The sequence below is a fragment of the Diaporthe amygdali genome (genome assembly GCF_026229845.1).
Source record: "Diaporthe amygdali strain CAA958 chromosome Unknown NODE_19_length_847323_cov_64_739301, whole genome shotgun sequence".
NCBI classification, from domain to species: domain Eukaryota; kingdom Fungi; phylum Ascomycota; class Sordariomycetes; order Diaporthales; family Diaporthaceae; genus Diaporthe; species Diaporthe amygdali.
In genome coordinates this window covers 701,586-726,755 of record NW_026517039.1, presented here as the reverse complement: position 1 = coordinate 726,755, position 25,170 = coordinate 701,586, and the positions used below count along the sequence as shown (strand labels likewise).

Here is a 25,170-nt window from a genome sequence, read left to right as displayed (position 1 = left end):
ACTGCTTATTATCACCAGATTTGATAGAGCAGGCAGCTGCATCTCCTGTGACGTCGGAATTCAGGATCGACAGCGGAAAAAGGCTTCAATTATTGCAGGAAACGGCGCCAGTGCTGTGTAGCATCAAGTCTTGAGTTACACACCTGGGAACCGACGCTATTCTTTGGTGTCGGTTACGGTCTGAGGGCTTTTTAAGGCAGAAATATGGTTCCTCGTGGTTTCGGATTACCAAGTTCAAAAGTTGAACCCAAGTTTGCGTTGCATGTTTTCTTGGTATGAGCGCACTTGCGACGCGACACCATTTGTGGAGGGCAAGCGTGAAGGATAACTGAGACCACGGTGCCGAGTCATTGGAGAGAGCGGTCAAAGAACGTCTTTCGTAAGCCGGATCATCCGGAACATACGGATAGTCGAACAAGACCTTGTGAACACCCTCGAGGCTCTTAAGAGAGACTCCCGAAAGGGCGTGACTGCAACCGGCCGAAGCCACAACTAAGCTGGTTTAAACGACGTCCACGACCTAAAAGACGGGAGCCGCGGCCTCTCTGCGGATGGCTTCGAGCATGACTCGCGAAACGATCCTTCGGCAGCCGGTGACGCCCGCAATCTCCGCAACGCGATGGGTACTGACACCCCCGGAGAGACGGGAGCCCCTGAGATCATCGTTGATAGCATTTTACGAAGCGGACGTCTGTCTTCTGACACATATACCAACGGTGCAGATGCACACAGACTTTGGATGGGACACACGGATTTAGGGAAGCTACGCCTGGTGCTGGATTCAGCTCCATTGACAATGCACACCAAAAGCTTACTAGTTTGCTGATAGAAAGTAGAACTCGAAGAAGAATGGCGTTGGGATGGAAAGACAGAAACATGGACTAAATCTCTTCTTATGACCATATTATTGTAGAATGTATTGACAGTTTTGGACAAAGAAAACCTAAATTCCTAATTCAGAACATGTCACACATAGATGGCGGTGATCAGCGTGTAACATATTTGCTTGACGGTGTCCGCATGAGAAAAGATGAATATCTGTGAGTATTCTGACCACGGCTGACATGAGGATTCGAAACGTGAAAATTACAGGCTTACCGCACGCAGATCACACACGTATAGAGTGGATGGCACGTCAAGGATGATCCGCAATCCTGAGTTGGCAAGACCAATCTATTGCGTGGACATTGTGAGTCTGCTCAGGCTGCGGATGTGGCCCGGAATTATTATTCCTCGGATGTCGGTCGAAGGGGAATCCGTGGGCCCAGTCTGTTCGATCCAATCAAGCAAGACTACCCCGGCCGAACTTCAGTTTCTGCTTTGTTCACCAAAAGAGAGAAGATAATCATGCCTCCAGTTTTCCATGGTTATCTGAGCATGAATCCATAACTACTGCAGCATACAGAAGAAGCGACGATGAACAGCCTCGACAGATGCGTAAATCAATCCAGTTCAATCAGTGACTGAGTTGCGTAATCTATGTAGACGTTTGAGGTCGAGACAGACCTGGACTGAAATAATGTGACTACATCTCGGCTAGACGATCTACAATGTAGACGTGACATCGTGGGTAGGGCTGAACTGCAAGGGACTTCCGCCGGCATTTCTGATAAAACGCGGAGACATAAACCATTTCGACTTGGACGAGTCTTTCATTCTATCGTGACCTACAAGTGTCAAGACAATGATTCCAGCATCCTTGCGTTACAATGCCTGACGTGTCTGTGACCCATCATGACTGCTAGGGCCATCCTTGTGCCTGCAAGAACCCGGAAGAGGGCTTCAGCGACGCACTCGGCCACACTGGCAACGAGGTTTCGGAGGAAGTCAGTCATAAGTGAAAAAGCAATTGCGGGATAGAGGTCTTAAGGTAGGTGCGGGTAGTGCCGATCCCGTCCCACCAAATAAATGTCCCCCCCTGAGCCGGCAGTTGGGCCAGATCGCGGCGCCAATCTAAATGGGACCGTGGCGGTTACGACGGCCCACTAAGGACCTCACTGGGCTGACTTTGTTTCGCGGGAACCCACAGCCCCAATTTAAACGGCACAGGAAACTTGTTCCGTGGAGTCATGGAATAGGGAGGACTTCACACAGCCTTGCTCTTGCTCCCCCTGAACTCATCTTAGCGATATGACCGTACGTAATCCTGATTCTCATCACATGGGAGTACGGCACAACATCCAGATGTCCAGCAGGATAGAGTAGATATAAAGCGATCTTCTTCGCCTTAAGTCGAATCAAGTTCAACCAAACCAATCTAATCCAACTACGACTTACGAGACTGACGAGTTCAACATCCGCCAAAATGCATTTCACCAGCTTCTTCTCCCTACTGGCTGCTCCAGCCATGGTCCTCGCGACCCTCGACCCTGCGACCTCCAACACAAAGGGGAAAAAACCGTCATCTACCAACTGCTCCGGTGAGTGATGTGCAGCGACCTAGGCATCAATGCCATTTATTCCAAGATTGTGCTCGGGCAGAACGGCTGATTTGCGTAACAGCTACCAAGGTCTCCAAGGCCATCCAGGCGGCTGAGTGTTCCCACAACACCCGCGTGTCCGGAACGCAGACCTTCGCCGTCTTCGTCACGGACCACCAGTACGACAGCAGCCACGGCGCACCCTATGGAACCTGCAGCGCCTACACTTGCGAGTCGCCCACGGACTCGGAAATGGAGGCGGATGAGGACAGCTGGACTTTCTTCTGGAGGTAAGTTTACCGGTTTATTTGAGCGGGAGTCCCGTTTCGCTGCTATATCCCTCAGTCTAGTATCAGAGACTAATTAACTTTTGAAACAGTGGTGAGGGAGAGTCCAGCGGAGAGGGTGCTGGCTGCATCAAGTCTCCTGATGATGGTACCTGCGGATGTGAGAACTCTGACGGCACCTTCGTTTATGGCAGCGACAGCTGCACATAAATATGCTCGGCTGGGCGCTGGTAAAAACAGCGCGAGAATTCTTGTGTAAATATCACTTAGAATGTATAAAAGCGGAAAACATCCCTACGCAAATACAGCGGCGACAGTCTCCAACGGCTCATTTGACATCCTTCCATTCTACGGGTACTCAAGCAAGTGATTTTCATGTTTATTCTCTGGTTACGCAAGTTTTCCGAAGCCAATAGAAGAGAAGGGGAGCTGTATGATAGCAAGCTGGCACTATAAAGAGGCCGAGCGTTGAATGATGTTGGAGCGCGATGTCTATGTTGAGATCTTCAATTGGCACTGGGCATGGAAGCTATACGTACATATGTCTCGGCATGAGTGAGAGGTGAGAGACCATCCATGCACTATTTAAGACGGTACAAAGTCATGCTGTCACAATCTCTATTATTCCACATGAGACGAATATCACGGACAGAATAGCCGAGAAAGTCATTGGCGCTGCCATTCCCACTCTTCTCATCAACTATGTAGCACGATCGAGATTGGTCTTTGATGGCCTCTTCTGCATCGCAATCGAAACTCTCAACAGCTCAGTCTCAACCTCGCCGGCGACACCTTCTCTCTTGTATGACCACAGATTTCGTGATCAAGTGTAGCTGGCGAGTAGCCATTTCAGTGTGCCATTGTAGGTAGGATGATTTCACTCTCAAAGACCATGGGATTGTAAATTGATAGCCTGAGACTCGGATGTTTTGTGATGCTGGATTTGTTGAGCACCAGTTTTCGTAGTGTTTCTTCGGGGAGACAAGGCTCTGTGGCCTTCTCTTGGGCCGAAATCATCGGGATAGAACCATTGACCACGACAAGGATATGCCTAACCATTCGTATGTGCTTTGGATGTGCTTTGTAGAGTAGGCCAGCCGGTAGATATGATCGAAAATACTTTTGTGGGGTCCCCAGTCTCTGGCCAACAGAACATTTCATAATGCCTTTGACAATCTGAGTCACAAGTACGAACGAGGTGCACGCTGACTGGCAAGTCAGTAGACCACGCCTCTCCTTATTGCCGCTGTGCCATATTTGGGCCGCCCCAGAACAAGTATATGGACCGAGAGCCGTGCCTCGCGTCCATGTGCAGGCAGTCGCCTCCGATGCACCACCAAGAATGCCTCCTGGGATGATAACCCCTGCATATTGAATGATCAAGTGATTTTCTCGTCAGCTCATTCTTCAATGCTACAAGGGAAACTACGGGTCGAGCTCCCATTAGTGTTTGATACAGGCCATAATTGGAAACTGGGCCCTAGCATCGCATTGGTTCGCCTTAGTTCCATCCTCTCCGACGTCTAGTACACATGAAGGAGGAGATCGAGGATTTCGCTGATGCTGTCAGGGATTGGTGCCCACTTTCTGACCAACCGCCACGAGGGCGGAGGGGGGTCGAGGGGGAGGCGTTAGCTGATGGGCGACATCACCATATCTTCGAGGCTGATGAGACGGTGGTAGCGCTACAAATGAGAAGTTCCCGAGCGTATGTGATTTGTCGAGGTGTCTACCAGTCAAATTGCTTGCAAGTGGTTCACTCTTCATTATTGTTTTCGTTCTTTTTGCCCTCAGACCAAGCATAGAGAGGCCACGTCCAGTCGACAGTCATCTAGCTATCTGGATAATGGGGACCGAATTACTCGTCCAGCTGAACAGCAGAGCGTTGGAAATATCTCGTACTGGTGTTGGTGTTACAGCTGTGTTTATTTGGCTGGGGTTGACGAAGGATGGACCAGGGTTGTTGGCGTGTGGGGTTTGTGAGGGGGTACCAGTTGAGCGGTCGCCACTACGGGCTGAGCGGTCGTCAGGGGTTAACTAATTTAGGACTAGCATTTTATGCACGGACTCTAACAACCGCTCAACCCGTAAAAGTGTATACTGAGTTTAAACTCAAGCTGGCAATTGAATTTTAAAAAGGGCCGGATAGGGCGAAAGGACAAGCGCAAAGCGAGAGGCCGGTAGGCCGGGCCTGAGCACTACTTGAGGCCCAACACGGTACTCTTTATATTCCTCTAAATAGTAAAATGCGAGTGTAAATCTGGTGTAAACTTAATATGAACTCTATATAAACTCTGTGTATACTTGGCGAGATTTTAGCGCTAGCTTAATTCAGCTAGGGTTAGGGTTCTCTTGGCAGGGTTAGGGGTAGTGCACGGGCCCTGACGACCGCTCAGCCCGTAGTGGCGACCGCTCAGCCCGTAGTGGCGACCGCTCAACTGGTACCCCCGTTTGTGAGCTGAGAGTCAATTTCCGCTCCCCCGCGCTCCTCCTCGGGCTGGCCTCAACGCCATCGTCAACAAGCTCTTGCTCCTCATTGACGGAAATTTCTACCACACCAACTTAAGCAGGGGTGCCTTCCAGACCAAGTTAGCCGCAACCTTCATGTCCTTGCAGCTCTCACGATGGCACGCCAATGGAGATCTGGCCGGGCCACACAGGAGGTGACCCAAGCTGCCGGTACCCGAATGGAAGGGTCACAGACTGCCGCGTCTGCTGTCACTTGTCAATCCAGCTGTGCGGAATGGCGAAACGATCTTTTCCTCGTGGCATCGCCTCTGCATGTACCGTGCCCCATCTGCGACCTGATCTATCAAGCTGCCTCGGCCTGTTGGTGTGGAGACGAACGGTGGGTGGAATCCAGTATCCTCTCACAGAGTCGCTTCACGAGTCGGGCTAACAATAGCCAGGGCCTCCATGCCAACGCCAAGATTGCAGAGGGCCAGGAGGGTTCGCCTCAGGCGTTGGCGAGAGCGCTGCCCAGAGCCTATGGCTGCCAGCGCCCTTTGAAGGTCGGGCCAAGCTGCTCGTTAACAATGTCAAGCTCACCAAGCTCACCAAGCAATGCCACACTGACTCGTGGGGGTCCTCCCGCCGCACCGCCTGAGGCTCAACCGAACTTTGGTTCCTTTTGGCGGTCTCTTGGCTGGCTTGGAACGCACTGCAACGTTCTTCAGGGTCACACACGAAAAGCCAAAGGTCTAGTGATTCGATCTTGACAAGATCAGAAAAAGGAAACAGTCTAGTCTCGCAGGATCTAGATCTCCACTGTAGGAGCTAGACCGCTGAATCACATGTCCCCAATCCCCGGATTCCTATGAACAATGGTCCCCATTGTTTCCCCAGCAATTCTAGGCCTGGATGCAAGCGCCCCAGGGCCATCCAGGGCCCACCTCCCCTCCAGATTGCAGACATCTCAGATCCTGGGGCAGAGACCAACCTCAAGCCATATTCGCACCATCAACTTTAGCCTCTTTATCATTCTTGTGCTGAGCCTTGCTGTAGTTGATCCACGGTCATCGGAAGAAAGTCATGATCTTTTCGACAGGCACGCGGAATAACTGAACAACGCCCCAGGTTCCACGATATACCCGTACTTTGCAGTTCCCGGGTGTCACCTCCTGGAGGCAAACAACGGACTGAAGTTGCAGAGGGTTGCGTTCCGTTCGAGCTGCCGGTTTCCCGGTCACACTGGAAATAAATACAAATTTGGGACTGCGTAGCTGTGGTTGCAGCCGCATGCAGAAGATCTCTTTTTCCTCCGGTGCGTCGCGCCTCGTGGCAGAAACGCTTGAATTCTCGGAATTCAGCACGAAAGTATGTCCTGCAGAGAGGCAGGTTCTTTACCACACCCATCCTAGTGTCCCGGTATGGACACGATTGGTGGAAACCAACCCCAGACAATTTCTCCGCATCGACCCCAGACGGTAGGTGAAAAGGACGGGCAGGAAACATGGGGAACATAAGCGTTCTTTTTGAAATCATGGGGATAAGGACAAATCTGACAAGACTAGGCTAAGATGCAGGGTCGGCAAGGTTGAAGATCCATCTTTCCTCGTCTTCTCTTGTGCCTCGTGAACAGGTTGGTCAAGCTTTGGCTAGTTCCCCGGCTCAACTGGGGATAGCTCCATGTTCATTGCCCGAGTATGCCTGCGAGGGGGATCCTTGTGAGTGGCCATCTGGCCCTGGAAAAATGGGGACTACACTTATCACCATGTTGCACTGCTCGGCCCTTTCCCTTCGCGAGCACTGGACAGGCTCGCCAGTGGGTACAAGCGAATGTCCCCATGGGGAGAGATATTCTTACCTCTAATGTCCGTCTCCCGTAGATACATAAATCCGTACACCCCTCCAAGATTTGCATTATTCCATTCTGCCTTCTTCAGTCCTCGCTTCTCCTGATACCCATAGCGTCGACGATTTGCATCACTCGGGTCGTTGCCAACAGTTGCCTTTCTCCCCGACAACACCCAGCAGGCCGGTTCACCGCCTGCAGAGACAGCCAAGATGCCGTCCTCAAAGCTGGTGTACAACTGGTAGGTCAATCTCTTCTGCTCATATATCGAGCGAAAAACTGACCGATGTCTTCCCAACACAGGTACATCTCCATTGTGGCAGCCATGTGCATGGTGCTCTATGGATACGATGCCTCGACCTTCAACTCGATCCAGGCCTCAGATAACTGGCTGAAGTGGTTCGGCCTTACTTCAGACAGTACATATATGCTCGGCTTGATTAATACCGTGTACTCTATCGGTGCGATTGTGTCTGGTTGGTTTCTTGGAGGTCCTATCGTAAGTCGTATTCAGGAGGATGTCAACACGGATTTTTATTGACAAATTCATCAGGCCGACACTCTGGGACGTCGATGGGGTATGGCGCTCGGTTGCTTCGTCACTATCTGCGCCACTATGTTGCAGACCTTTGCTCCCAAAGGCAGCCTGGGCTGCTTCATGGCAGGCCGTGTCATCGTAGGCGTCGGTCAAGGAATGGCTCTGAGTTAGTTTCCCCCCATCTCCTTTTCCTTGTGTCGTACCATCAAGCTGACCAAAACCAAACAGCCGCCGGTCCTGTCTACATTGGTGAGATGGCGCCTCCCGAGATCCGAGGCTACATCATGGCCTTCTGGCAGACCTTCTACTCCGTCGGCTCCTTCATTGCTTACTGGATCAACTATGCCTGCTCGCTCCACCGCGAGAAGCTCGGAGAGTGGGACTGGAAGATGGTTGTGATCTTCCAGATCCTCGTCCCCACCATCATCATCATTCTCCTGCCCTTCCAGCCCGAGTCTCCCAGATGGTACATCAAGAAGTCAGGAAATATCGAGGCTGCCCGTGCTTCCCTGCGCAGGATCCGTGACACCGACGCTCAGGTCGAGGAAGAGCTGATGGTCATTCGGGAGGCCATCGAGTATGAGAAGGAAGCCATCTCCTCTGGCTACTCCGCCCTGTTCAAGGATCCATCAATCCGCAAGCGCATGTACATCGCCTTCGTCCTCAACGCTGGCCAGCAGCTCACGGGCCAGGGCACGCTCAACTCGTACTCGACCGCCATCTACAAGAAGGTCTGGAAGTCCACCGCCAAGATCAACCTCATCAATGCGCTCAACAGCACCTTCGGCATCCTCTTCACACTCAACGCCGTCTGGACAGTCGACCGCTTCGGCCGCCGCTGGCTGCTCATCGTTGGTGCGCTGGGTATGGCACTCTGCACCATGCTCGTTGGCATCGTTGGCCTGACCACTCCTGGCACATCGTCCAAGTCTGAGCCAGTGGGCATTAGCATTGTCTTCCTGCTGTTCTTCTTCATCTTTTTCTACAAGCCATCGTGGGGAGCCACCGTGTGGATCTGGACGTCCGAGGTCTTCTCGATGAATGTGCGTGCACAGGCTGTGGGCATGTGCTCGCAGACGCAGAACGTCGCCCAGGCCATCTTCAACCAGTTCTTCCCGCTCTTCCTCAAGAACGAAGGGCTCAAGTGCATGTTCTTCTTCATGTCTATTAATATTGTCCTCGCCGCCTTTGTCTGGTGGATCGTCCCCGAGACGAAGCAGGTACCGCTCGAGGAGATCGACGTGCTCTTTGGCGGCGCCAACCACGTCGACAAGGGCGCCCAGATGCTCGGTGTCCCCGAGGCGGAGAGCGGTGCGCACCATGTCGCGGAGAAGGATGGAAGGGCGGTTGTTCAGGAGGAGGATGCTCATATTCATCATGCTTAAGGCTTCGCTCGGTCGTTGGGTACGAAATTCCGCTGCATATGAGATTAGCAAGCGCACGTATCTGCTTGGCGGTTGATAGTTGATATACCACTTTTATGATACCTATTTCTCCCCTTTCCACGTCTACATGCACGCACTCAAGTTGCATTTGGTTTCACATGCACAATCGAAGGCAACATAAGGGAGGCAGCACAAGGCGATCAAGCCAGCCTAGATACCATGGGTGGTGATATGAGTACTGAAGGTTTATATGGAGCTCTTTTTTCCCCAAATTTCCAGAAGTCTCCTTTCTTGATACCTCTCCAGTTGAGACTAAGTTTGTCTGGCCCATCGCATGTTGTTCCTTTCCAGTCAATCCATCAGGGCTTTGGAGAGACACATCAGCCAATCGGTAGATGCAGGAGGCCTGTTCGTGCTAACCACACGGCGGCAGCACCTCGTTCAGACGGACCACGAGTTGACAAGTCTTTTCAGAGGTCGAGTTCCGATCTTTTCGACGGACAGATGCCTGCGCGAATACGCAGACTTCGCCAGGGATAGTTCGCGAGGGCATGTCCTCCTCTTATATGTGTCCCTCCAGATCCTTACTTCGCCAAGGTGATGAGCGGGCCATCCTGCTTTCCCGCATTCATTGGGGGAATATTTCGCGGCTCACGTGCCTTGAACGGGGTGGTGTACCTGACCTCATTGAACTCGACGAAGCCCTGGTCCTCTGAAACTGTTAGTTAACCACACGGCACCGAAGAGAAAGTCTCAGACGAGGCTGGAGTGCAGTAGAGCACCATCTTCCTATAAACAAATTCGAAAGCTGCGGCCTCATAGACGGCTTCAGGGCAAACAACAAAACAGGCCACGAACACGGCAGTTGTACTCAAGTATTCCACCAGGAATGTCAATGTCGGGCCTGGACGACACTTACCCCAATCAATCCTGATATTTCTGCGCAGGCTATGGAATAGCGGCCACAAAAACCCATCCACCACCGCAACGCCGAGGAACTCAGCCCGGTCCCGCACAAGGCTACGCTTCCATCCGCCCGGCATCCGCAGAACCACGCGGCCGTCGCCATCGTCGAACATGAATTGGTTGTACTCGACCGTGCCGTCCGCACGTGTGACAGAGAGAGGAACAGCTGGCTGCATGTACGGCTGGCCGCCGCGGACCCAGCGAGCACCTCCGGGGGCGACGCCTATCTTGTGCGCGAGCCGGTAGATGCGCATGCGGCGTGCCAAGTATTTAAACCTCTCATGGGTGGTGTTGTTGCGGAGGTGGAACAGGCGGACGGATGTGCCTCGGAAGCCGTTGGCAGCCTCGTCTGCGTCGATGAGGGCGTTGATATCCTTGGGCTTGAACGCTGCGAGTCGTCGTTTGTTTTCTTCGCCGCGAGTTGCACTCTCGATGTCGGTTGCCTGGGCTGGAGGCGGATCATGCCCTGTGGCAGGCAGGGGAGGACAGCCGTGCTGCGCAACCTCTGTGGTGCTCTTGTTGGCTGTCATGGGAGCGCTCTTCCGGAATTTCTCGATCTCTCGCGAGATGAGGCGGTCAAGGTATTGGCTCTCAGCGGTGGCCATTTTTCTTTTTCGTGAGTGTCGCGTGCTGCAAGTATTGCCGAGTGTAAAGAGACGTCAATTGCCAGAATCTCTTTGTATGCGGCATACAATATGGCTTCGCATCGTGAGACGACGAACTTGAGGATGGGGTCGACACTTGCGACGAGTGGAAAGGCAAAGAAGCCGTCCCAATATGCGGCTTGGTGATGCCGTAGGTGGATGATAGGTTTTAAAAGAAAGGTAGGGAGAGGCAGAGGCAGTCTTGAACAATTGTGGTGGTCTGAAAAGTGATGCTATCACAAACGCCGAGTCACAAAAGTGAATAGAATATGACTGTCGAATTCCGTCTCATCATTCTGCGCATCCGGTATGTTTGAAAAGTAAAGGTCTTCTTCCTGCAACATTACTGATTGTTTTGATAAGTCCGCCTCCTATTCTCGTGTTGTATTCATCTCATTCTGCACATCGAACCCCCCCCCCCCCCCGGATGGCTAACTATACTAGATGAGGCTCTCTTTACTTACTACGTAGTCAAATCCGGGGCCTCTCAGTGGCTGTCTACGCCTAAAGACAGCTGGTGAGAATAAGCGGGCTTATATGGCCATGTTTGTACGGAATTGTCCCATGAAGATGTGTTCAGTGCTCAGCTGGCACATCGAAAGTCTGCTTGGACGAATGGTTCTCTTGAATGCAACTTGAATGATGCCTCTTCATGGAGTTCTAAATTCTGTATTTCAGGTTCTCAAAAACACCGAGTGCTTTTGAATTGCAGGTTTTATTCTCAGACAATTCTGACTCCGACTCCAATATCGATCGCCTATTCCCAGTCATCGGCAGCAACCTTCATCCAGTTCACTCCAACGAGTTCCAGACCATGCTTCTTGGCAAATTCGACGGGCTTGAAGGACCGCCTCTGGGTGAACTCCTCACCGCCGACATCCTCGGGCCTGAGGTCCAGACCATTGAGGACTGGCTCCCGGAACAACACGAACAGGTACCTGTGAGGCTTGGATCTAAGGCGCAAAAGTCAGCGTAGGCTCCACGGTGTACAGATCGAGACGGGGGCTTGATGGATAGGCTGTTTGGTATGCTTCAGCAAGAGAATGGACAGGAGGGACTTACTCTTTAGTAGGGCCTGGTGGGTGGTAGGCCGTCGCAGGTGGCTTCGTCGCGGCCACAATACTTCCGTCGCCGCTCAGGGGCTCCAGGCCCGTGATGATCCAGTGCCTCCAGAAGGCAAACTTGGGGTCATCGGGCGTAGGCGCATCGGGGTCGACGAGCATCAGAGTGTATGATGTCTTCTGGTCCACATCGGCCTGTGCTACTATTAGAAACTAGGCGCTCTCATTGGCTTAGCTTGGAGACTTGAAGGTAGATAACGTACCTCGCGCTGGAACGAGATGACGGGCTGGACTTTTGTCTCGCGCACGCGGAACAGGTTGCCCAGGTCGACGGCCTTGCCATCGTAGGACACCTCGAGCTTGGTGGTCGGCCGGAAGCTCTCTGGGATGAGCTCGGCTGCCGGGCCGGGGACGAGCTTGGCGTCGCTGAGGGTCTGGGACAGGCGCCCGCCGTGGGTCTGGAGGGCTGCCTTGACCTGCTCGACCGCTGCTGCGACTGTCTCCTTTGCGGCCTCCATCTTGAGCTCTGTGTTGTCTAGGGGATCACGGTGTTGGGTGTGGTTTGTTTAGTGTCTGTCCGTCCTGAGGGAAAGATGAAGCCGTAGATAAATATTTGAGGAGTGTTGTTGCCCAGCTGTTGATTGCCGGCGAGTGGTGGGAAAACCAAAGGCCATCTTGGCGACAGCTGCAAGTGGGTACATCGCAAGAGGGAGCTCCAAAGAGGGTGCTGCCCCACTGCGAGGGCACCACCAACAGTCTGACATCATCATGATCTGCACCTTTCTCCCGTCTTCAACCCCAAATCAATGAGAACTCCTATCGATATCTAGATACTTATCGGCTAGGCAGAGTAAGTAAACAGGGGAACCAGTTTTACCAGACCTGATCTACAACGTCTAAGGTCTCGATCCTAAGACCCGATAGAACATTCAACGGGAAGTCAACCTACAAAGAACCATCCCAGTCAACGTTGCCCTGCCGCACATAAAGTACTTCCTGAGGACAGTTGCGCGGGGGCCGGACTTTTCGAGATGATTCAACAGAATAAACGAAGTTATGTCACGGAGAACAAGTTGGTCATAGCTTCACTCGCACATAATTGGGATTCGAAGACTACCGGTCTATGTGAGGCATTGCTATTGGGGCTACGGTATTAGTGTAATGTAATTCAGTGCTGCGTGACATTCTGGTTGACTGAGAGCCGTGATCAGATCTCATCTTCTCCCTTCAATTCTTCCTCTCTTCCTACTCCCGTTGGCCCTCAGTCCGCTGCTTCGCCTGGATGGCATACATCTTCCGGGTCTTGCGGCGCGGCTTCTTCTTCTCTGCCCACTCCTCGCGGGCTAGCTTGCGACCTAAGAAGTCGCCTAGCAGACGGCCCTGACCTGCATCCTCTTCATTGTTGTGGTCGTCGTCCGCGGGCATACCGGTTTCGCGGCCGGTAGCACCCAGCGCGCTTGATCCAGATTGGGGAGCGAGACTCGATCTGCTAGCAGTGGAATCCTGAGTTTCGGTGTTGTTGATATTGTTGTTGCCGCCGATAGATTGTGTGCCAGCACCAGGGTGGAAGGTTGCACTGTTGACTGGCTCGAGAGGGGCGCCACCTGCGCCATCATCAGGAGCTGTGGCTCTCAATTCGAAGAAAGACTCGCCTTGGTGGCTCGCATCGTCACCGTCGGCACATTTCGCGAGCGAGGTGAGGGAGGTCGTGTCAGCAGGAGTGGTGATGTTGGTGGGCTTGGTGGTGTTGGTGACGTTGGTGATGTTCGTGCGCATGGTGTTGTTGGAGTCGATGTCGGTATCGACGGTCTCGGTAGCAGCAGTGGTGAAAGCCTCTGCGTCCATGGGCTGCGGGAATGCCGCGCCTCTGAGCTGCTTGATCTCCTCACGGAGTGTCAGTATCTCCTGGGATTGGCCTTGCTGATAGTGCATCTTTATCTGTCCGGCTTCCTCAGTCAGCTTTCTGATGCCCTCTAGGTCTTGACGAAGCTGCTGCACCTCCTCAGCATTTCGAGCCTCGGCCGTTAGAGTAGTCTTCAGCATGCCAACCTCGGTCTCGAACCACTGCTTCAATCCGTCGACCTCTGCCTTGCCCAAGAGTTCCGCCTTCATCGAATTCTGCTCCCCCTTCAGAAGCGAAGCCTTCTGTTCCATTCCCTCCAGCTTTGTGTAGATCGCTTCAATCTTCTCATCGTGTCGGTCTCTGAACGTGTGGGCAAACTTCTGCACGTTTTCGACCATCTTGCGGGATGCTAGGCCTAGCTCGGGCTCCTTGATGAGCTTCTCGTGCTCCTGGGCGAGCTTTCGTGTCTCTTCGGCAAGCTTCTGGGCGGCTGCGATCAGTCGAGCATGATCCTCAAGAATCTTCGAGACAGAAGTCTCGTGAGCCAACGTGAGCTTCCGGTTGGCTGCAATCAACATTATTTGTCCGTCGAGAGCCTTCCGGTTTTCTGCGACCAATGTTATATGGTCTGCCATGATCTTGTCGATACGAGCGCCGTATCCTTGGGTGATTTTTATGTTGCCTTCAATCAGCTCCTTGAAGCTGTTGAGTGTCTCCCGGGTGTAGGCTTTCTCTTCGTCGGCGAGCTTCCGATTCTCTACGATCGCCTCTCCATGCATCCTGAGGGTCTCGTTGGTGGCGGTTTTGTGTTCCTGAGCAATCTTTCGGTCATCTGCGATTACCTCTCCAATCTTCCTAACAATATCGCATATCGAACCGGTATGCTCGTTGGCGACCGTGCGATTCTCTGCGATTGCCTTTGTGTGGTCCTCGAGTATGTTTATTATGGACCCAGTTTGCTCATGGGACTGTTCCTGGTAGCCTTCAAACAGCTTCTCGTGATCTTTCTGTGCCTTCTGGAGATGGGTGAAGGACTCTCCGTAAGCATTCGTGCCCTCTGATATCAACCACCCATAGCCTTGGAGGATTACCTCGATTGTGTCCATTTGCTCCCTTGCTAGAGCAAGCTCCCTCTTCAGATGATCACATTCCGAAGAGGTGTTGTCATCGAAGTCGAGTTGGAATGCATAGGCCGTGGTGAGCATGACGACGACGAGGCTGGGGACGTAGAAAGGCAGAAAGATTTGGGTCAAGGGTATGGCAACGTATGCTGAAAAGATTGCCAGCGCCAGGCGAATGACTAGAAGAGCGAAGGAAAGCATTTTGAAAATTTGTCGGCGAGCGGGCGGGCGGACAGAAGTGCGTGTATTGTGATTGCGATGGCCGAGTAGACGGTCGATGTACGGAGTCGGTTGAATGATGACCGTCTGGTAAGCAGTGGAGATCAAGGAAGGTTGTAGAGTATGAGCTTTGGGGTGATTTGTGCTAAGTATCAGATGAGCGAACAGAAACGGCAATGGGCATGCATCTGCGAGGAGATGGGAGGAAGAGAATATGTTGTGATTGAAGTGCAGGGAGAGGAGGATGATTTGGTTATGTTAGCAGGTAAACACACCAAAGGCTATTGACAGCTTCCAAAATGTATGGCTCGTGGGGGACCGGAGGGTGTGTCCATCGCTGGGCCTTCAGTAAGGCGATAAATCATGGATTTGTTGACTGTACCATGGCAAATAAACGACAAGTATAGGTATCAGTCTGTCTACAGAAAGGAAGCCAGGGGTCTCTCTGCAGTTCTGTTGATGTCTCCATAAAGAGGACCGGTGGGGCAGAGGGTAGTGAATGGGACAAGCTTTGCGGAACCCAAACAAATATAGTCGGTCTCAACCATTAAGTGAATGCGCCTAGTTTATCACATACCTAGCTCGAGTCTCGCAAATTTTGAGAGACCCCACTATTGCAACACTTCAATCAAGTACCTTTCAACATTGGACAACATTGCGGTCACATGGGATGGCTCGGTGACAGTTCTTTACAGTGAAAATTAGTGCATTGTAGGTTCTATGGCGACGCGCATTGCCTGAGCTCTGCGCAGAGACCCCTCTTACTGCTTTATGCAGGCGTATGGATGGCTTTAATTCTCCAACGATCTACGCCGGCCTAGGCTCGTAGTCCCGTTTGTTGATGCTTGATCCGCGCCCTGGATTTTATCTGCTGGCGCTTTGTAGCACCACTCGTCGAAGCAAGCATCACATCCATCTGGCAAGTTCGCACCCTCCTCCTTCATCATTATGGCGCATGCCAAACACAGTCCCCAGCCCTCTGCGCCGTTCTGTGTCGCAGTCTCCAAGCCATTCGCAATCATGCCCTCGGTCACCTCCGGGTCGTACTGGAATTTCGAAGTGGACAGATTGCTCTGATATGTGTAGTTGACGTTGGGCAGATACACAATGGTCACCGCCTCTGGTTCATTACACCCGAAGAAGACGGCCCGCTTGTTGAAGCCCTTTTCGATGAACACCGACTCGTCCGGGATCGTAGGCATGCGGTCTGCAATGCGAGAAATGTTCTTCGTGTACCACGATGCGTCGATGAGACAGGCTCCAGTAGGGAAGTTGTTCTCGTCGGCAGAAGAATCACTTAGGATGATGACGGAGACGTTGCGCGCAGGCTCCAGCAGCGGTGCAATCGGGTCGTTGTGCAGGCCGATACCACCATCAACCATATATAATTCATCGACCAGGAACACCTCCTTCGCCTCGTCGCCAGTGCCGTTGAAGCCCTTGAACGGATTCGGAACCCGCCCAAAGTCAAGTTCCTCGTCCACATTATGAAGCACCTCCACGAGCTTCTCAAGGACACTCTGCATATCACTGAACGGATTCGACTCGACGCAGACTTCATTGCCGAAGAGATTGGAGCCTGTGCCAAGAATGAAGCCGAGATTGTCGAAGCCAACGGTGCATTCGGTGTCGCCGGCAGCGGTGCCCAGATACTCGATGGGGATCCAGGCTGATATATCGTCGTTCCAACTGCCAAAGTCGAACGGCGTAAACTCCCATACGGTGCCATTATCCGTAGGCCCGCAGAGGCCAACTTTAGTATTGATACCATTAGCATTGATAATGGGCAACGGCACATTATAATCGACGATATTAGAAAACCCTGCCACGTCCGACAATCGGGTAGCGACACCGCCTCTGTCACCCTCGATCATCTGGTACGACAGAAGTCGTGACCAGGGATCGTTCAACGAGATTGGGTAGCCCGCCGCCTTCTTCTCGACGACGTCGGCCGTGATGTCTGCGTACGCCGCAAGGGCCTTCCAGCCGTCCGGTGCCTCGATGCCATGTTTGAAGGCCGATTTCCACAGATCATCCGCGAGCTGTGACACAGTGGGGAAATTGTTGCCTGCCCAGGATGAGACCAACCAGCCGCCTCCGGATACTCCGATGTGATAGGTCAAGGCCTGAAGGAGACCGCTCGTAACGACGTCGCTGTCCCGATCGTCCATGCCTTGCATCACTCCAGCGCCGATTAGAAACGACCGCCATCCGCCGCCGGATATTGAGAGGCTGAGGGTGGGCAGGTTGCCTGATCCGAGCCCAGGACTTTGCTTCTCCAGCCATGCTGCAAGTGATTCGTCTGCTTTGGCTTTGCGCCCGACCCGATACGCCTCCTCTCGGTCGCTGAGTTCGGTATTTCCGTCGCGGATTAATGGGCCGCTTGGGCAGGATGTGGTTGAAGGAGCGTAAGGCGAGGCGGCGGCTGCCACGCCGAGGAAAAGGGAAATCAATGAGAGTGAGTGCATTTTGCAAAAAGCAATGACTAGTGTAATGAATGAATAAAACAATGAAAGAATGTCTGCTGATGGCCCAAAAACCCTGTCAGGGCATAGAGAGAAAAGAAAGACAAAGTCGGCTAAAATTCAGAAATGAATGAAAATGATTGGAAACCAGACATCACTGCCACGAAGCGTGGAGGTAGGCAGCCTAGACATAATAAGACACTGCATAGAAATCCGGGTCTTCGCTGGAATGAGCAACAGTTGAAAGCACATGTCAAAGGAGATTTTCTGTCCCAGATCAAAGGGTCATCGACGGATTCTATTTTGGAACCACCTCAGGCCCGCTGGTTGCCATTCTCAGCCCTATAGCCGATGAAAAAAGGGTGGGCTACCCTTCTTCTCGTGCGAAAGCTGCGCCGTACTGACTCGCGGCTCACCGTTGGGACGAGATTGGATGGCACACTCGGGTCTATCCGACCGTACGAGTCGCGATGCCCTGGCTTTTGAAACCCTGCCGACATGCGCACCGCCTCAATGTCAGTCGTGGTGATAGGGGTGAGCTACGGACGATTGCCGTTTAACCGGGTGAGGGTATCATGAAGAAAGGCATAAAAAAAGTGTTGTCGATGCCATTGTATTTCTACTGATCGGGCCGGATGACTTATTACATTCTCACCTTCGATACACGTTGATCTCACTCCACTCATAGCGGCAGATCAACGCTGGTGGATCTGCCGCTGGGATCAACCGCGATGCTTTAGAGGAGATAGACTACATGTCAATGACACTCAAGGACCCAAATTCATGCTGGCTGATCATTGGATCCTTCTCTATCCACCAATGACAAAAATCAACTCGCCTGGTATTGGAAGATGCATAGAGGGCAGTACACTGCCGAGGTCTAGCAAGTCTTTATTCTTCCGCAGAAGAATATCCTTTCTTGGCAGATGTATCGAGTACAGTGGGCATATCAGGGTCAAGAATGATACATATCATAGTATTGAAAAGGATAATACTGGTACATGATCATCTCAAGGTATCACTTTCAAGTAGCAGACAATTCAGGTGACTGTATCAATTTCTATTACTCAGTCCTAAAGCCTTACCCCTTTCCAGGTCGAGGAGCGGCTTCGAATCTCCATGCCTGGCACCTCTCAAAATAATAAGTATGCTCGAATCAATCAACCCCTGGCTCATCGCCTTTTCGTATCAGAATAATAAGTATGCTTGAATCAATCAATCCCTCAATCATCGTCCCTTCTCGTCAAAAACACCAGTTCCACCATCACAAAGTCCTACACAAACCACCACATCAACAATTCAGCGAATCCAAATGAAGAGGATCAGGTAGAAAGAAAAGGCGTCCGGGTCCTGCAACTGAAGCTCATCCCCAGGGGAGATCAATTAAGATCAGGCCACGTTGTGACTTACGTGACCGAGTCAAAGAGGGTTGCAGGTTGTCCGGAGCCACCAACGCCCAATACCCTGCCATCAATACAGCCAGGCTGTAGAAATCAATGAAGATGCATCTGCGATAGCTCAACAGACATCGATTCATTGGGCATGTCGAATAAATTCGCTGGGCATTGCCGGGTGCTCTGTCAGCACCTTGACCGCTAGAGGAGAAGGGCTGAGAGTGCGCCGGCGGATCGAGGGTCGTTGGCTTGAAAGAAGAGTTGTGAAAGCCGCATAATTAGCTGGTTGGATACGCTGTGTTGGTTGGTAGGTTGGTGGTTGAGTGGATGAGCGATTTTATCGCAATTGGATGGAGTGGGCCGAAGTGCGCAGCGGAAGGTGTCCGGATGATCAGTGCGAGGCTCGAGCCTGCTAGTTGTACAAGTAAAATTGACAGTAGGCGGCAGAACGCTCAAAAGGCGTCAGGCGAGTGGTCCAGGAGCCATTGCTGGTAGTATTTGGTAAAGAGCTCGTGGAACTCATTCCAGTCCTCGGATCCCAAAGATTGGTGCTGTATTGCCCCGACGAAGATTTCCTCGCGATACAGCGCCATGCATTCTTCCAGCTCGAATATGGTGAGCTTTTGAGTGTTGATCGCTATGCCGGCGCCCTTGAGAATTTCCTGGGTGCTCATCGAGCGGTCCCATTTCATGATAATTTCCAGGATGACCTTGATGTCTTCTGGATTGCGGATGTCCATCTTTGCAGCAAACTCGGTCACGAATGGAATCGACACGACGTGAGCTCTCCAACCCTTGAGGAAGTTGATAGTATACTTGGTATGCTTTGGCGAGGCCTTAGAAGGTCCCATAACCGTGGTGCGGTTGTCCTGGTCATTGACGTCGTTCGGGTCGCCGTAGTCCACTTCATCTTCAGAGGAATCTGCATCCTGAGAAGCCTTCAACTTGGACAATTGATCGAAGGCTTGCTCAACATTGTCCTTCAGGCGGAGTTTCTTGACTTCCTCGGTCAAGTTCTTTGTGCGGGATCGGACCGTCGCGATTCGGCGGTCGGCGATATTCTTGGGCGGCTTGAGGAATAGCTCGGGACCCGCCCTGTCGGGCTGCGTGTCCATAGGCGTAGTTCCTGGTGCAGCAACGGGCATCTGATTAGCAGAGTGGTTCAGAGGCTTTCCTGGCTCCGCAATCTCTGTCGTCATGTCATTCTCGGACATCTGAATGTCAGAGTTGTTCATGAACTTCTGCGACTCTACAACGCTAGCCTCGGCCACGTCGAGTGCATCGTTCGCCGCATCGCTGCTGCGCTCTGAAGACTGATCTGAAGGTTGCTCGAAGATATTAACCCGTGATCCTGACTCAATCACACCAGAGGTGGCAGCGTGGTTGGCTAGTGACCCCTCAAGAGGCTTGGAAGCATGCGGTGTTGCCAATGCCCGGTACGGGGACGTATCTGGTGCTCCTGCGAGTCCTGGAATGTGGAACCTCTGCTTGCCTCCAGTTGAAGATGGATTTTGGGAAGCACCAGTAGGGGTGGCATTCGCAGGTTGAGGTGTGCTGAACTTGGCAGCAAAGTCTGCTTGTTGCTGCTTAGCAATCGAGGAAGCCTTGGTCTGGGTTGCCGGAGATTTGGATGGAGTCACCGGTGGTTTGCGCTGGTTGAAGATGTTGACTGGCTTCTTCTTTCCAGATTTTGGCGCCGGGCCCTTCTTCGGCGTCGCGGGTGCGGATGATACATTGCCGGTGGCAGAGGATGAGCCAGTTGTATTGGCTGCCGAGGACGTAGGATCACTTGTGCTCGAGGCACCAGTGTGTACAGGACCCTCGTTCTTGCTCGCAGCAGAGGCATCAGGCCTGCCCTCGGCGGACTTCGTGTTGCCTGAAGCTGTGTTGCGATTGTTCGAGGCTGCATTGCCGTTCGTCAAGTCAGAGCTGCCGGCGACAGAGGCTGGGCCAGTGTTGCTCGAAGTTGACTCCTTGGCAGCAGCTTCACCGGCAGCAGGAATGGCCGGAGCAGGCTTGGCCGGTGACAGATTAGCCTTGGACGAAGATGGCTTCTCATCGCTGTCGTCAAGCTCAGGTGGAGGTGCAAAGTCATATCTTGCTCGAGACGTGCTGACCAGTCGACCAGAGGCTTCTTGATAGGAGGAAGAGGAGCATTAAAGTCGAATTTGAGTGCAGAGGGTGCCTTGGTAGGGTTGGCGCCGGGGGTTTTCACCGATGGCTGACCCTGGGGCTTCTTGACAGGAGAGATAGGACCCTTGAAGTCAAACTTGGGCGCAGCAGGAGCCTTGATTGGGCTGGCGGTGGGTATCGGTGCTGACGGCTGCCCAGGAGGGATGGTGTAGGAATGAGCGCCCCCTGAAAAGATGGACTTTTGGAAGAGGGTTGGCTCTCGAGAAGGTGTCGCAGGGCCCGAAGTAGATGGCTGTGATGGTCCGCTGCCAGCGACAGGCGGGGTTCCGACTGAATTCTGGTGGCCTTGTCGAGGAGCTGAAACAGTGGGCGCGGCGCCAGGTGGTTTTGCAGAACCATTGCTCAGGCAGGGCTTGCCTCCTCCTGTCACTTGTGGCTTGTGCTCAGGACCCGATGTCTGAACCTGCTGAGATTTTATCGGTCCAGCACTTGGAGACATCTCAGTGTCCTTTGGTACCGTGGTCGTCTGTGCGACGGGCTCGCGTGAGGGATGCTGAGGGGCTTGCTGAGAAGGCTGTTGAGAGGGCTTCTGTGGAGGTTGCGGTATCTTTGGCTGTATACTTGGCAAGGGGACATCCTCCATCTCGCAATCATCATCAGAGTCGCATTCCATCGGCGTATCGTCTTCCTGGACAGAACTCCCCTTGCTCGTTGGGCTTGGAGTGACGCCCTGGAATCCACCTGCCCGTGGCGGCGTCGGTGGTTGCGGCTCGGGAGGGCTCGGGGGTACTTGGCGACCAGTATTCATATTGTTCATGAGATCTCTCAGAGCTGCGACCTGGCTCTCCAGGCCGTTATAGCGCTCGTCCTGGACCTTGGTCTCTGCCTCAGCCTTTGCGCGGTAGTCGGCGAACTCTTTATCTACTGAGGCTTTGTGGCTCTCGAACTCTTTCTGGACGGAAGCCTTGTAGAGTCGCATCTCTTCCTCGACAGACTCCTTGTAGTCGCTGAGCTCTTTGTCGGCGGCGTCCTTTTGCTGCCTTAGCGCTTGGTCCGCTGCCTCCTGCTGCTTTCTCATCGCCTCATCCACCGAATCCTTGTGAGCCTTGAGATCGCTCTGGTTGGCGACTTTCATCTCATTGAATTCCTTCACAATGTCTTTGAAGTATCCGTCGTATTGCTGAAACTTCTCTTCCGTGATGTGGAAGGCTCCCTTGATCTCGTCAATGTTGAGTCCGCCCATGCTTGTCTCAAGGCTCTGGATTCTCTTCTCGTGGGCCTGGGCCTTCGTAGTCAGGGCTCCCACTTCCTTGGGCTGGCAGCCACCAGTTTCTCCCTGGTGCTGTCCTGCGTTGGCGGCGGCGCTCGAGATGCGGCCCAGGTTTGAGACCGCAACGTGCCTGACTAGGAGGGGGTTCTCCAGGGCATTGAAGCGGCGGCGAAACTCGTTCTCAGTTTCCTTGCGGGCGGCCTCGGCTGCCTTCCAAGCTTCTTGGTTGCGCTCGATCGTTTGGACCTTGTCGGAAAATTCCACGTGCTTGAGCTCCAAATCGAGAATTTCGCTCGCGCGCTGCGTGCTCTCGGTCTGCTGGGCAGCCTCCACTTTGGTCAGGCGCCGGCCGAAAGCCGCGTGCTGGCTATCCAGCTTCTTCAACTCAGCCTTCTCGGCCTTGTTGGGCATCTTTTCCTCCAGCCTCTTGAGGCTCTCGTCCCGCCTCTTGGCCTTGATTTCCAGCCACGGGTCGACGCGCTGGGCTTCTTCGACGCGATTGTCGAGCATTGTTCTCATTCGGGCCATTCCATCGGCCTCCAGTTGCTCCCACTTCTTGTCAAGCAACTCGTCGATGTCGACCATCTTGTCTTGCACCCTGATATGCATTAGTATCTTACCACAGAGCCCGAAGTGACGCATTCTGGAAATCTCTGATGAAAGACGGATGGCAGCTCTGGGGGCAAAGGTTTGTACTCACTTGGTCTCGACCTCTTGTCTCGCATCCGTCAAGATTGCGTCGTGCCACCTTGAGGTGACCATGTTGACGTCTTTCTGTAGACGTTGGACTTTCTCCTCGGTCGCATCTTGCTGTTTGTTGTACTTGGCGATGACCTTGGCGACATTGTCGATGGTTTTGGTTGCGCACTTCAGAGTGTCTGCAATGAATGGGTTAGCGAACATTTACTTCCAATTGTGTCAAGGTAGCTTGAGCATGTCTTACCATTGCAATCAAGCACAGACTGAACCACGTCTCCTGCTTGCGCAAACACCGGCTCGAGGTAGCGCTGATAGACGTAGTCGACGCCAAACATCGTGTCTGACTGGCGCGAAAGCGCTTGTCTGGCTACGTATCGAGTTGAGCAATGCTCAGGGTGACTAAGTAGTCGATGGCAATTGGTAAGTGATTGATGGAAATGGGTAGGGGAATTATCGCAGTGGATAATTGAAAGATTGATGGTGGTCGACGGGTAAGTGGTGGGATGGTGGGGTAGTAAGGGATTGATGGCAGTGTGTAGGTACACAGGTGGTTGATGGTATTGGGTATGATGGTTGATGTTGACAAAGAGCGAGATGAAGCTTCTTGATCAAATTGATTTTCTCCAGCTTCTCGCAGGTGTAGAAAGACGATTGGGAAAAGTCCGACCGATCGAAGTGTTGGGTGGGTTTAAATAGAAAGGGAGGTTGCGTTCAGTTGAGGTGCTGGTGGCAGTGAATTGTCAGGTCCATTCAGATTGAGGGGAACAATAGCAAGAGGTATTCACTTTCTGTTACCCAGTTACCTAGTCTGTTGCCAGGGCCCACTGCAGCCATAACACGGCCACGCGTGAATCTTCAGTCGAGTCACTGGAGGGGCGGGGTCCCAAATTGAAGCTCGTTTGTGTCTTTTGCTTGACGAAGCTAACGGGAGCAAACGCAGCTGTGCTCTTTCGCGTTTTAGTTGAAGATTTATTTGCATCAGTAATGCAGTACCAATCGTGCTTGAGGACTGAGTATTTCACAAGCAATTACGGGAACCTTGAAGGAGGCGAACGAGCTTGTTCATCCTGTAGCATCGCGCAAGACAATGTATTGTCAGACAGGGAGCAATCAATGATTTTTTAGGCTCTACTCGCACTTTTCTTATTTTATTTGGGGTAGTGTGTTTCTATGCTGGCATTGAGAAATTGCTCAGGTTGTCTAGCAACTGCGCTGTGCTGGATGACGTCGAGGCTGACAGCTTCCCTAATCGGACCCCGCGCCTGATCGTGTAGGTGGGTCCGTGCTCACAGCCTCGTCGCCCCTCAACATTATGGTCAACATTGGAAGTCATCTAAGCACGCCCGGACAAATTGCAATGTAGAGTGAATTTGTGGCTATTGATAAAATAAATGATAGCTATTCTACAATTCTGATACATTGTGCTCAATTGGCACGGGAAGTAAAAGGGTAAAAGTTTAAGACGGCCCACCTCCAGCATGCTGTGCATTCGCCAAGTTGTGGTCGGCAGTCCATGCAAAGGAAGTCAATCCCGACAGTCTTCTCCAACATTGGAACCGCTTTGTTGTGGTGTTTAACCACCGTCCGCTGCACGAGAACTGAGATATCGAACCTGTTGGCTTTGAAATGAAAGGGCCACGACTATAAGCTGCCAACTGTCGTCCACCATTCACGAGTCGAGCATTTTAGCTCGTCTCGGAAGATACCCTTTCGGGCAATCGGGACACAAAATTATGAATTGTGTCCGGTTTAGACTGAGTAAGGCTGCTGCTTCGAGCATCTCAGCTGCTGCTTTGCTTGTAATGAGAGCAAGCTCAGTCGAACTCTTGATAAAGAGGAGATTCAAGATTTCGCCAAACGATGACGGACATCAGAGACCGTGAAATCGAAGACTCTGAGGTTGAAGAAGGGGATTCAAAACTTGAATCCTGAAAGGAGGTTCGATACAGGTAAAGGTTCGAATGACAGTGCCACCATTGTCTTGATGCATGTGCCGGTCCAAACTGCGTCAAAAATAGCCGCCAATGGGGTATTCGCTGTACCAGTTGCCGCGCTCCGAGAAATGGTGTCTTACAGAGGTAATGCTCATCCTAGCGACTGATAGTTGTCGCGAGGAGAATAGACGTATTCAGGTTCTCAAAAAAGAACCGTTCGACCTTGCCGTGGAGGACTTACTTGGTCGCTCATCTTAACAGCACGATGGTTGTGCTGCAAGAGAACAGTCGTTTCAGGTTTCAATGGAAATATGCAACCGAGCGCCTCTTGAGTATTCGGAAGTATAGCATTGGAAGCGTAGTCGGCATTATGTGGCGCTTGGACGTGATTAGGCGGCGGGCAACTCGCGTCGGCAGGCGAAGATCACTCAGAAAGTGATCGGAGCTGCAAGTATATTTACTCAGCTCAATTTTAGGGTGGTTGAACAACGAGCAGC

At 52.4% G+C, this 25,170-nt stretch overlaps 7 protein-coding genes across 7 annotated transcripts; 2 read left to right on the top strand and 5 right to left on the bottom strand.

Annotated features, from left to right (window-relative positions):
- Nucleotides 1-2,305: 2,305 nt before the first annotated feature.
- Nucleotides 2,306-2,917, top strand: J7T55_010582 (uncharacterized protein; the record flags this gene model as incomplete). The annotated part of the gene is made up of 3 exons (XM_053145141.1): nt 2,306-2,420; nt 2,503-2,710; nt 2,800-2,917. 3 exons carry the CDS (start codon nt 2,306-2,308, stop codon nt 2,915-2,917), a joined length of 441 nt encoding a protein of 146 aa, XP_052992429.1.
- A 4,296-nt stretch (nt 2,918-7,213) lies between these two features.
- On the top strand, nt 7,214-8,924 carry J7T55_010581 (sugar transporter; the record flags this gene model as incomplete). The annotated part of the gene is made up of 4 exons (XM_053145140.1): nt 7,214-7,242; nt 7,305-7,500; nt 7,555-7,705; nt 7,768-8,924. The coding sequence occupies 4 exons, from the start codon at nt 7,214-7,216 to the stop codon at nt 8,922-8,924; spliced, it is 1,533 nt and encodes a 510-aa protein (XP_052992428.1).
- A 584-nt stretch (nt 8,925-9,508) lies between these two features.
- J7T55_010580 (uncharacterized protein) lies at nt 9,509-10,495 on the bottom strand (the record flags this gene model as incomplete). The annotated part of the gene is made up of 2 exons (XM_053145139.1): nt 9,509-9,636; nt 9,844-10,495. The coding sequence occupies 2 exons, from the start codon at nt 10,493-10,495 to the stop codon at nt 9,509-9,511; spliced, it is 780 nt and encodes a 259-aa protein (XP_052992427.1).
- A 796-nt stretch (nt 10,496-11,291) lies between these two features.
- On the bottom strand, nt 11,292-12,113 carry J7T55_010579 (uncharacterized protein; the record flags this gene model as incomplete). The annotated part of the gene is made up of 3 exons (XM_053145138.1): nt 11,292-11,487; nt 11,597-11,790; nt 11,859-12,113. The coding sequence occupies 3 exons, from the start codon at nt 12,111-12,113 to the stop codon at nt 11,292-11,294; spliced, it is 645 nt and encodes a 214-aa protein (XP_052992426.1).
- A 727-nt stretch (nt 12,114-12,840) lies between these two features.
- On the bottom strand, nt 12,841-14,760 carry J7T55_010578 (uncharacterized protein; the record flags this gene model as incomplete). The annotated part of the gene is made up of 1 exon (XM_053145137.1): nt 12,841-14,760. One exon carries the CDS (start codon nt 14,758-14,760, stop codon nt 12,841-12,843), a length of 1,920 nt encoding a protein of 639 aa, XP_052992425.1.
- Nucleotides 14,761-15,569: 809 nt separating this feature from the next.
- On the bottom strand, nt 15,570-17,246 carry J7T55_010577 (uncharacterized protein; the record flags this gene model as incomplete). The annotated part of the gene is made up of 1 exon (XM_053145136.1): nt 15,570-17,246. One exon carries the CDS (start codon nt 17,244-17,246, stop codon nt 15,570-15,572), a length of 1,677 nt encoding a protein of 558 aa, XP_052992424.1.
- Nucleotides 17,247-19,089: 1,843 nt separating this feature from the next.
- On the bottom strand, nt 19,090-23,074 carry J7T55_010576 (uncharacterized protein; the record flags this gene model as incomplete). The annotated part of the gene is made up of 4 exons (XM_053145135.1): nt 19,090-20,698; nt 20,755-22,638; nt 22,741-22,918; nt 22,984-23,074. 4 exons carry the CDS (start codon nt 23,072-23,074, stop codon nt 19,090-19,092), a joined length of 3,762 nt encoding a protein of 1,253 aa, XP_052992423.1.
- Nucleotides 23,075-25,170: the final 2,096 nt, after the last annotated feature.